We start from the raw sequence: 12,426 nt of genomic DNA on the forward strand, positions 1-12,426 counted from the left end.
TTGACCCTTTATGCATTAACTATTTTGACTCATCACATGTGCTGCTGTTACTGTTTATTATCTATCCCTACCTATATGTACATATCTACCTCAACTACCTCGTACCACTGGACATGGACTTGGTACTGGTAGCCCATGTATATAGCCAAGTTATCGTTACTCATTGTGTATTTATTCCACGTGTTATTTTCCCATTATTTTTAAGTGATTCTCTCTGCATTGTTGGGAAGTAAGCGTAAGGAAGCGTTTCACTGTTAGTCTACACCTGTTGTTTACGATGCATGTGACAAATAACGTGATTTGGGGGAGAGAAATCTGATCATTCTACATCGTAGCAACCTGCACTTTACCCCCCTCAGGTGGATTAAGTCGGTCATTACAGAAAGAAATGCACACCACTGAGTGCCAACATACAGTAGATTAAGTACATTGATAGTAGCTATCTTACCAAACTGAAGACGATACTACTGAGCTTTCCCTGGTTCAACCTCTGACTGCACAATGACACAGCAACAAGCTGGAATTTCACCCTGGCAGAGATAATTCTCCAATGGGTGGAGGAAAAATGAGGGATAAGGAAAAGGTAGGCTATCATCCACAGACGGGCACCACAACACAGCAACAGCCTCATGGCTGATTCAATCGCAGCACAATATAAGTGGCATGGCTGCAAAGTTAACTCATTAGCCCGTAACCACTGATTCAAGGTCAGGTATCTTATCAATTCCCCTAATGGTTCAGGTTCAAATTAGGAGTAGGGTAAACTGATCCTAGATCTTTGGTTAGGGGCATTGGTAGAGGAAACGGGCACATCAGGTCGTAGGCTACCTTCTGAGCTTAGAGTCACATCACAACCAGAGCCCGTCTGTATCAACGGGGGTATCCCAGAATCCTCGGCTCCTGCTGAGGGTGGGGAACGCAGTCACATGTCAAACCTCTTACAAGCTCGTCATCGTGACTTTGTTAATCACTCAGCTGAGGTATAGAGTACCCAACATAGTTAAAAGGGGCTGTGAGCAAAAGAGGTGAAGTGGAGACTTCAATTGACAGGCTCACTTTGCCCGGGCCAAGAGGGAAGAAGTGAGAGGGGAAAGGTGAAAGGTTGGGGTCACCGTCTCACCTGTGTTAGCCTTGTCCTGGGGGTCTAGGTGTGCGGGCAGGGTGGCGGTGCCGTCGGGGTAGGCAGCGGGTTTGACCAGCAGCTCGTGTCTCACTGGGCCGCGAGGCATGGTGGATGACTGGATGTACGGGCCGACGGCCGCGACACGAGACGGACCCTGCTGCTGCTGCTGACCCACCGGACCATCAGAGGGCAGCTAGAGGGAGAAAGAGAGATCGAGGGAGAGAAAGAGAGGGAAAGAGTTAGACACAGACAGTCCAGAGTGAGACAAATACACAGACCCAGCTGGTTATGAGTGGGATGCATCAGTGGGAAGGAACAACAGTGTCACTCACAGACTTACATAAAGAGTGAAAAGTACAGCGCAAAGACCAAAATAATATATTTCTTATGTAGTAGATTAGACAGTTACTATAACATCCATATGCCACTAGTCCTAAATACACAGAGTGGTTGAAGTTATGGATGAAAATATGATAAAAGCTCATTTAAAGTGGCACTCATTTTCACCTTATTTATCACCCGATTTACTTAACAAAAGACATCTCAATAGGTGGTCCAGGTACTGTATGTCATGACAAAGCAACAGTGGGGGGTGGGACTTTCCTCTTTTGTTCTCTATTGCTCTTCTATTGTTTTGCAAGCAAGGGGGGAGGCCAATGACATCACGGATTCCCATCAGACCAAGTCCTTGAATGCCCTACTCCTTGAAGTTTGCAGTTGTGTCTAAAAACACAATTTTGCTCAAAATGTATTTTTTTTACCATTTAGTATGTGTCCTTTACTGTATTTATACTTGGGATATCGCTTTTCAACAGTAAAACTTTGTATAAATTTTTTTCGCTAGAGGACATTTTTAAGGGAGCTAAACAGTGTTGAAAAATACTCCAACTATCCAACATAAAGCCTGATCAAGACTAACGCTGAAACATTTAGAAAAAAAACTGGACCAAACTAACAGCTTTACTTTCTAACATAGCCAGAGCCTTTCTCCGAAAGTTTCTGTTTCAGAAAAAACTTTAGCAGCTGTGTGAAACAAGGTCTTTACGCAACAGAGCAGATTAAATAAGTCACGCCATGCCCTTTAAAAACAGATCAAATCAACTGCACTCCGTTACTGGAAACAGAACGGGGGGAATGCAGTAAATCCTACGCCTGTTGCTGCTCTGCCACGTCATGCTGAAGAGATCAGTGTGTGTCTGTATGTCAGGTCCAGCTCTGTCATCAGTTACTGTACCTGCGGATGAGTGTCTTTAGTAGCCCTCTCCTTACCAGCGTAGCCATTCTTGAGAAACAAAAACACAAAAGGCAACAGCAGTTGAACACACTGGTAGTCAAACCTCATACAAGTACATAAGTCACTATTGATCAGTTCCTCCCATATGTTAAGCAAGGTGAAGTGATTCAAGGCTGGTATCTCTCAGGCTAGCGTCTTGAGACCAGTGTGGTTGAAACATGCCTACCGGGTGTCGTCAGACAGACCCTTGCTGTATAGTTTGCCAGAGAGAAGTGACAACGTAATGGCTCTTTGTGGCCATTAAGATTCCAGACAGACGGTCACTAAATCACCTCCTCAGCGAGTCCTGCTCTAGTCAGCCTTCAGCTCCTCTGCTTTCATCTGTAATAACTATATACACATTACACCTTTACCTCCTCAGCTGTCTCCTTTATTTATTTACCTTAGCTCTTCCCTTCATCAAACGAGAGGTAGACTTCTTCAATATTGGATGAAATTCCTTTCCATTTGTGACGTGTGGTTTTCATTTATATAAAAGGATTAAGCATGGATATTAAAGGGAAGGATTAATTCCACTACAGTATTATTAATTCAGTGAGTTTTAGCACTGCAGATTGGAGCGGGATCTAATGGTATAGAATGTGTTTAGCTTAGTAGACACTTTCATCCAGAGCTGCTTACAAAGCAGACTATTTGCACATAAACAGCTTAATAGATACAGTATTGCACATTATGGCACTCTCTACGCAAATATCATATTAACCAGGGAACATTGTGATCACAGTGGCATACACACATTAAAAGGAAATGTAAAACATTTTCAACTTCGTATTAGTCATCCCCAGCACCACCCCAACATCAAAATATGTGAAAGCGGCTGGTTTCTATGTTTGAAGTCAAAAGCGTAGAGGGAGATAAGTGTTTCCGATGACACCATTTGGCAACACTTTCAATATAATCTGGTCGGCATCATGTGATTTTAACCAACTATTAGTAGGCTTTTTTTTTTATACCAAAAAATATAAACCTGCCATTTTCACATAACATTATTATATTATGTTGATGTTGGGGTGGTGCTGGAGATGACGAATTTGAAGTAGAAAAATGTGGATATGTCCCATTAAATTATAAAACTTGGATTAGTAAGCATAAAGTTACTCAAATGGAGAGATAAATCTCAACTCCCCACATTAAGTTAGTTAGTTTGAGATATAACATGATAGTTATCAAGGAAAGTAAAGGGTGTCAAAATCAATAAGACCACCAAACCACCAGGGATTGTCTATTCGTTTGACAGAGGTTTTGTTTTTCCTATTCAAACACCTCTGATCGAGAATAGATTTTGTAAATTGACAACCACATGAAAAATCATAATAAATCATGCCTGTAGGATTTACTAACATAGTTTGAGTGCCAGAGCAAATCCTCCACAACCTCAACCACTCAGTTTCCATTTGACAAACACTCCTCGTCCTTACATGTTGTTCTTGTCCACTTATAGCTACAACACATCTCATATGTCCTGACAATATCCTCACAAAATCTTTCAAAGACAGAACCGAGCATGTTTACATAGATTACAAAAGTGCCATGGAAACCACAGAAGTCAAAAACAACTCAGAGGAAGAGGGTTAGAGAGATATCAGGCAGTGATGTCAGAGCTCAGGCCTGATACCATCTCCTCTGGCATTCCTGTCTGCCAGCCAGAGCTCTAGTCTCCACTCCTGGAGTTGTTTTTGCCAAGCTGAGCTGAAGAGAGGGAGTGTTGAGTGTAAACGGAGATAGCAAATCAACTCCGTGACATCAACTCCTTCAATCCTGATCTTTGGGAGCCACCGGGTGTGCAGGCTTTTGCTCCAGCTGGGCACTAAAATACCTGAATCAGGTGTTATAGTACTGGGCTGGGGGAAAAATCTCCCCACTCTGAGGGTCCCAGGGACCAGGATTGAAGATTGCTGAATAAACAAAGATTGAACAAGTGAACTGTGGAAGGAGACACCAGAGGGTATTTCGGTCCTGTGAGGCAGTGATTTGTTTGTCAGTGCAGAAAGGCAGCGAGAGACGAGGTTGAGGAGTCTTACTTTTTTGATAGGGGCCGGCTCTGAGGGCCAGGGCATCTGTGGCTTTCAGAGGTAAACAGAGATACAGTGTGTTTATACTCTCCAGCCCCTAGGGGGCGCTCAGGTTATCACTTTTGATGGGATGTGCTTCACTATGTAAATATTTCAATTTCTTTGACCAAGTCTTGAGATGTCAAAGTAAGTGTTACGCATCCGTATGTGTGCGTGTGCGTGTGCGTGTACGTGTGCGTGCATGCATGTACAGTATGTGTGTATGTACACTACATGTGTGTGTACTCACCGGCAGGTTCTCTTTCTGCTGCAGAGCGGCCTTCTTCTTCCAGAGGCGGTCTCGGAGCTCACTGACCCGTTTGTCCATAGAGGCCACCTCCAGGTTGCGCTTGTTCAGACTGTCTCTCTGATGCTGCAGCTTGGCATTCTGTTCCTGGTTCAGCTTGTTACGCAGCTAGAGCAGACAAGAGATGACATGTCAGAGAGCTGAACTAGGATGGAGGACAGGGTAGAAGACATATGAGGCTATGAACTAGTGGTTCTGATGGCTCAGTTGATTAGTTAGGTCATGGTGGTAGGCATAGTTAAGGGTTTGAGTCCCACACGAGCCACATGCTAAATATATGTGATTTGAAAATACAGACATGGGTCAAATGGCCTGCATATGTCAAATACTTTCAAAGAATTGAGCTCCTGGGATTTCGTTTTCTAGGTACCATGGAATTGTCAATAGTCCCAAAAGTGCAAACTCGAAGCACACACACCTGCAGCTCCTTGTAGAGGTGATCCAGTTCAGCCACAGAGCTCTGGTTGTCTTTGAAGCTGTCCATCTTGCCGTTCTTGAGCATCTCCAGCTGTCTGTTTAGATCCTCCACCTTGGACACAGCCACCACCAGCTCTCTCTGCTTCTGTTGGAACAGACCGTTCATCTGCTCTATCTCCTCCACTACACAGACAGACAGACAGCAAGTGAGAGAGAGAGACATACACGCACGCAGACAGACAGGTTAGAACCAATCGATCAGTCAGTCATCCTACACAAATCCACCAATTAATTCACCACAATCAATCCACCAAACAACCAATCCCTTGCCCATTCATAGCATCACTGTGCTCACCCAGCTTGCCATTGCTGAGGCGTTTCTGCTCCACGTGGCCCTTGAGGGCCCGGACCTTCTTGAGCCTGGTCTCCTGGTTCTCCACGTTCTCCCTGAGACGCCGCAGCTTCTCCTGCTCGGACGCCTGCTGCCTCTCCTCCTGCTGCTTCAGGTAGCGCAGGCGCTGCTCCTAAAGAGGGAGCGAGGAGCCGGGTAGGGGAGAAAGAAGACAGGATGGTTATGGAGCCACCACTGCACAGAGTGATTAACTATCATTTCATAGACTGCATACTGGATCATTTTAACTGCTCATTTTAATTAGGCCAATGGGATACAACTACTGTACTGTATGTCAATTGTGATTTGTCTGCAATGTCTATAAATCTTTTTCAGTTCTTATAGTTGAAATGTGCTTTTGGCATGTTATCCTGCCAATGATACAGTACCTGTCATTAGTTATAACTCAACATTTGTCAAACCGATTATCACTACGGTGAGTCTAACAATGAACTACTCATTGCGCCATAAACGTGATAGGAATCTCCTGAGAAAGTTTTAACTTTAACACAACACTGTCTTTATCCAGCTCCCTTACAGGTGATCTGTGGTGATGGTAAGGTATGTTTACTTGGCTGCTCGCTCAGGGCTACATTCCTAAGCCTGTTGTGCTATCCTCTGGCTTCCCCTGACGAACACAGTTAGGATAAGCACAGACAGACAGACAGCACAGCTGGGCACACTGCGTGGAACAGACTGGGTTGATCCAAGCAAAGGCAGAACAGAAAAAAAATCACTTTTCTCAGTTTGACTGAGAAAAGAGAGAGACAGTAAGAGAGAGAGAGAGCAGACAGGTCTCTCTTGAAACAAGAGCATTGATCTCCATGAAACTTGAGCATTGATAAATAAATGTAAGAAAAAAATATACCAGTGGAAACTGAGGCTATGGTTCAAGATGCCTCAGCAACTACAGAAACCCTCGAAGGAAAGAAACCCATCAAATCAACCAAACTGTAATGCTTCAGCCTATTGCCCTTATCCAGCCAATACATCTTCTGTATCTGGAAAAAAGTCCTTATTGTGAACCATGGTTATAGTGATTAATGAGCAGAATCACATGTTAATGAGATGGGGAAAACACAACTGAAAGGCTCTCATCTGCACAACTATCCCTTATTTTCCACCTCCTGTGTGTATTGCCGAGCAATTAGTGCTTTTTGAGGTTGGTTTGGTTTCGGTTCGATTATTTAAAAATAATCATGGTTTTCAATTTTGGTTTCGATTATTTTATACATTAAATACACTATGCATTATGTGGGTTGAATGCTGTAACCCAGAATACAACAATTAATAAAAGTCCCATGATGGTAGTGACTGCCCATTACTGCTTATCACTTATTAACCATCCTTTATTCACATTACTTTAATAAAATATTTCAGTTGTTTGTGTATATTACATTTGTTTTATTTGATGACTTTATTATTTCATTCCAAGTCATCTCATCTCTATAGAGCTGCTGCCTATGCTGTCTAACAAAATCACTATTTTGTAGTTCTTCAATGTAAGTAAGGCATACTTTTATGACTGCTGAATACTATCAATCACTTAGATTATGTATTTTCTGGTAGCGATACCTCACGAAGCAACAGCAGCTCTGTATATCACCTCATAATCACGCATTCTTCTCTCTTCCATAGCAGTTGTAAAAGAAACACAGACCGGCATGTAGGTGCACAATGGATTATGGTCATTGTACACTGAACAAAAATATAAACACAACATGTAAAGTGTTTGTCCCATGTTTCATGAGCTGAAATAAAACATTTAAAAAGTTTCATAGGCACAAAAAGCTTATTTCTCTCAAATGTTGTGCACAAATTTGTTTACATCCCTGTTAGTGAGCATTTCTCCTTTGCCAAGATAATCCATCCACCTGACAGGTGTGGCATATCAAGAAGCTGATTAAACAGCATACTCATTACACAGGTGCACCTTGTGCTGGGGACAATAAAAAGCCACTCTAAAAGTGCAATTTTGTCACACAACACAATGCCACAGATGTCTCAAGTTGAGGGAGTGTGCAATTGGCATGCTGACTTCAGGAATGTCCACCATAGCTGTTGCCAGAGAATTGAATGCTCATTTCTTTACCATAAGCCGCCTCCAACATCATTTTAGAGAATTTGGCAGTATGTCCAGCCGGCCTCACAACCGCAGACCACGTGTATGGCGTCGGTTTGCTGATGTCAACGATGTGAACAGAGTGCCCCATGGTGGCGGTGGGGTTATGGTACGGGCAGGCATAAGCTACGGACAACGAACACAATTGCATTTTGTCAATAGCAATTTGAATGCACAGTGATATCGTGACGAGATCCTGAGGCCCATTGTCGTACCAATCATCCGCCACCATCACCTCATTTTTTAGCATGATAATGCACAGCCCCATGTTGCAAGGATATGTACACAATTCCTGGAAGCTGAAAATGTCCTAGTTCTTCCATGGCCTGCACACTCACCAGACATGTCACCCATTGAGCAAGTTTGGGATGCTCTGGATAAGCGTGTACGACAGCGTGTTCCAGTTCCTGTCAATATCCAGCAACTTCACACAGCCATTGAAGAGGAAAGGGACAACATTCCACAGGCCACAATCAATAGCCTGATCAACATTATGTGAAGGAGATGTGTCGCGCTGCTTGAGGCAAATGGTGGTCACACCAGTTACTGACTGGTTTTCTGATCCACGCCCCTACCTTTTTTTGAGGACCTAATAATTTTTTTCAATTGACTGATTTCCTTATAAACAAAAAAAGAAACGTCCCCTTTTCAGGACCCTGTCTTTCAAAGATAATTCGAAAAAAATCCAAATAACTTCACAGAACTTCATTGTTAAAGAGTTTAAACACTGTTTCCCATGCTTGTTCAATGAACCATAAACAATTAATGAACATGCACCTGTGGAACGGTCGTTAAGACACTAACAGCTTACAGACGGTAGGCAATTAAGGTCACAGTTATGAAAACTTAGGACACTAAAGAGGCCTTTCTACTGACTCTGAAAAACACCAAAAGAAAGATGCCCAGGGTCCCTGCTCATCTGTGTGAATGTGCCTTAGGCATGCTGCAAGGAGGCATGAGGACTGCAGATGTGGCCAGGGCAATAAATTGCAATGTCCGTACCGCTTTGGATAAAAGTGTCTGCTAAATGGCATATTATTATTATTATTATTATTATTATTATTATTATTATTACTACTGTGAGACGCCTAAGACAGAGCTACAGGGAGACAGGATGGACAGCTGATCGTCCTCGCAGTGGCAGACCACGTGTAACAACACCTGCACAGGATCGGTACATCCGAACATCACACCTGCGGGACAGGTACAGGATGGCAACAACAACTGCCTGAGTTACACCAGGAACGCACAATCCCTCCATCAGTGCTCAGACTGTCCGCAATAGGCTGAGAGAGGCTGGACTGAGGGCTTGTAGGCCTGTTGTAAGGCAGGTCCTCACCAGACATCACCGGCAACAACGTCGCCTATGGGCACAAACCCACCGTCGCTGGACCAGACAGGACTGGCAAAAAGTGCTCTTCACTGACAAGTCGCGGTTTTGTCTCACCAGGGGTGATGGTCGGATTCACGTTTATTGTCGAAGGAATGAGCGTTACACCGAGGCCTGTACCCTGGAGCGGGATCGATTTGGAGGTGGAGGGTCCATCATGGTCTGGGGCGGTGTGTCACAGCATCATCGGACTGAGCTTGTTGTCATTGCATGCAATCTCAACGGTGTGCGTTACAGGGAAGACATCCTCCTCCCTCATGTGGTACCCTTCCTGCAGGCTCATCCTGACATGACCCTCCAGCATGACAATGCTACCAGCCATACTGCTTGTACTGTGCGTGATTTCCTGCAAGACAGGAATGTCAGTGTTCTGCCATGGCCAGCGAAGAGCCCGAATCTCAATAATAATAATAATAATAATATGCCATTTAGCAGACGCTTTTATCCAAAGCGACTTACAGTCATGCGTGCATACATTTTTGTGTATGGGTGGTCCCGGGGATCGAACCCACTACCTTGGCGTTACAAGCGCCGTGCTCTACCAGCTGAGCTACAGAGGACTTCTGGGACCTGTTGGATCGGAGGGTGAGGGCTAGGGCCATTCCCCCCAGAAATGTCCGGGAACTTGCAGGTGCCTTGGTGGAAGAGTGGGGTAACATCACACAGCAAGAACTGGCAAATCTGGTGCAGTCCATGAGGAGGAGATGCACTGCAGTACTTAATGCAGCTGGTGGCCACACCAGATTCTGACTGTTACTTTTGATTTTGACCCCCCCTTTGTTCAGGGACACATTATTCAATTTCTGTTAGTCACATGTCTGTGGAACTTCTTCAGTTTATGTCTCAGTTGTTGAATCTTGTTATGTTCATACAAATATTTACACATGTTAAGTTTGCTGAAAATAAACGCAGTTGACAGTAAGAGGACGTTTCTTTTTTTGCTGAGTTTATGAACTGTAACTCTGTAAAATCTTAGAAATAGTTGCGCTTATATTTTTGTTCAGTATAGTTAATTACCACGTTTTATGCGCTAAACTGTGTAGAATATTGGCCTGTTGGAAACTACAACTCCCTACTATATTGCACAGTTCAGGCTGGATCTGATTTATCTCTAGAGAAACTGTGCAATGTGGGCATTGAGCTCAGAGAAAAAACCTGAATTAAATGGAATTCAAATTATTGAACCAACGTCGGCCAATTAGCTGTTTAAAAAACGAAAAATAACCGACATTTCGGTTAATCGCTAAGCACTACCTGTGTGTTCCCTTCTCCCTCAAGCCACCTGCTCAAGACCACTACATCAAAAGGGTTATCTCGCAATCGCTTCCTACTCAATAAAAACTTTTTTTTGTCCCTGATATCTCACCTTCTGTGCTCCTTGCTTCCACTTTTCTCCATCACTTTGTCCTTTTATCTTCTCCTCTCTCGCCCCCCCTCATCTGTTTTTCATCCTCTCCATTTATTTCCATGACTTTACCCGCCCCTCTTTCATCTTCCTCTCACTTTCTCTCGCTCTAAGCATCTCCCTCTCTCTTTCATCCCACCCCACTCACCCTCGCTTTCTTTCTTCCTCCATGTCCCATCTCCTCCTTTCCAACCCCCCCCCCCCCCCCCCCGCCCTTCTCTATCTTTCTACCCTCCCTTGTTACCTTGGAGGCGAGGAGTTGTTGCTGTGCGTCTATCTGCTGCTGCTGTCTGGCAGCCATCTCCTGCAGCTCAGCCAGAGTCATGTCCATCCGCGGAGCCGACACCTGCACATGGTACAACAAGGAGAGAGACGGTCAGTTATACACACACACACACACACACAAACAAAAAACAATTGGCAAAGTAAGACACACACACATTGTACATATACTAACACCTCATCTGTCACTCCAAGGCAAATGTTGTGTGTTTTGCATCTGTGTCAAGACAGGCCTGAAGCTAAGTAGGACAAGTACAGTCTCTGCATGTGGGTAAATAGCACACGGTCATGTTCAAATATGGGGACGTTTTTTTGCGTCATTGGTGACACAGGAGTAACTGAACTCGTTGTTCCCCTCTCTGCTCCTCCTTCTCTTTGGAAGCTATAGATGTTACAGGTTTAAACGTTTGAAAACTAATAGCAGCATTCAAAGAGCAGCAGAGGAAATGGTAAAAAAAGTTAAAAAGAGCTCCATCAATGAGTCAAAACAATTCAGAGGGAAAGTTAATGTTTGATTAATTGACTAATCCAATGACTCATAGGACAGGAAATGTACAGGCGTGAATTAATGAAAAACAGGATTTCAAAAGGTCACCAAGCAAACGTTTGTCTAAAGTCAATGGTTTCTGAACTCACCCCATTCTCCATCCGTCTATCCGAGGTGCTCTTCACTCCGTTCCTCTTGGAGTCTGATCCTCGTGAGCCACCTGAAACACACATCCAAAACCTCAGTCAAAAACAGTCAGAGAGAAGAGTAAAGCAGCAAAAGTTTTCCTGACTAACATTAAAAGCCACCAATCCTGTTAGGAAACTATGAGAAACTCACGCAAAGTGTTCATTGGAACAACAGCTGATATGAGTGAAGGAAACATCTCTCACGCTCTCCCTTATATACCACACACTGACACACACACCACATACAGTACACACACACGTTCTGCAATAGGATCCTTCAACTGGAGGGGAGGAGTCACAAGCAGGTTACACAAACACAGACTGACTAGCGTTAGCGACGAGCTAAGCCACTCAGCCAGCACAAAGAGATCAGTGTCGCCCAGAGAACGGTCATAATCTCAGGATTTACTACAGTACCCTGGGTCTCTGAAGGGCTGATCATTGACTGTGTGTGTGTGTGTGTGTGTGTGTGTGTGTGTGTGTGTGTATTTGTGTCTGTGTGTATTTGTGTCGGGGGTGTCTTAGAGAGCAAATGGAACTGATTTCATCCCTCGAGCACCGGCCAGTGACCAAGCAACTTACATAATAGTTTTGGACAACATCTGCTACAAACATGGGCTAGGACTGGGGACTACTCAGGGACACAAGAACATGCTGAGCTAACGCTGAATAAATAATTAGCCTATAAGCTAATGCTATGACAAATTAATTGAATAGCCTACTTAGCTAACTTAATAGTGATGGGGGAGAACTATTATTTGATAGTTACATATCGCAATATTATTTTAGGACAATATTATATCAATACTTTGACTCCAAGTATCAATTTGTAAAAATAACAAACAAATAAATATATATACAGTACCAGCCAAAAGTTTGGACACACCTAATCATTCAAGGGTTTTTCTTTGTTTTTACTATTTTTTACATTGTAGAATAATACTGAAGACATCAAAACTATGAAATAAC

The 12,426-nt window shown here is 43.6% G+C and overlaps 1 protein-coding gene across 4 annotated transcripts in view; it reads right to left on the reverse strand.

Annotated features, from left to right (window-relative positions):
• Positions 1-12,426, reverse strand: part of tp53bp2a (tumor protein p53 binding protein, 2a) — a 50,683-nt gene that overhangs the window by 15,848 nt on the left and 22,409 nt on the right. The window contains exons 1-9 of one of the 4 annotated variants that reach the window (XM_084153392.1): positions 11,609-11,689; positions 11,419-11,489; positions 10,745-10,846; positions 5,548-5,716; positions 5,194-5,375; positions 4,719-4,883; positions 4,439-4,480; positions 2,358-2,405; positions 1,121-1,316 (exon numbers count right to left, since the gene is read on the reverse strand). In XM_084153392.1, coding sequence (XP_084009518.1) covers positions 1,121-1,316; positions 2,358-2,405; positions 4,439-4,480; positions 4,719-4,883; positions 5,194-5,375; positions 5,548-5,716; positions 10,745-10,846; positions 11,419-11,489; positions 11,609-11,654 — 1,021 coding nt within the window. In that variant the 5' untranslated portion in view covers positions 11,655-11,689. Of the gene's footprint in view, positions 1-1,120; positions 1,317-2,357; positions 2,406-4,438; positions 4,481-4,718; positions 4,884-5,193; positions 5,376-5,547; positions 5,717-10,744; positions 10,847-11,418; positions 11,490-11,608; positions 11,690-12,426 lie in introns of those variants that run through there. The other 3 variants (XM_084153390.1, XM_084153389.1, XM_084153391.1) reach the window with 3 other exon arrangements.

This window comes from Coregonus lavaretus, assembly GCF_964263955.1.
Source record: "Coregonus lavaretus genome assembly, chromosome: 36".
In the NCBI taxonomy this organism is placed as follows: Eukaryota; Metazoa; Chordata; class Actinopteri; order Salmoniformes; family Salmonidae; genus Coregonus; species Coregonus lavaretus.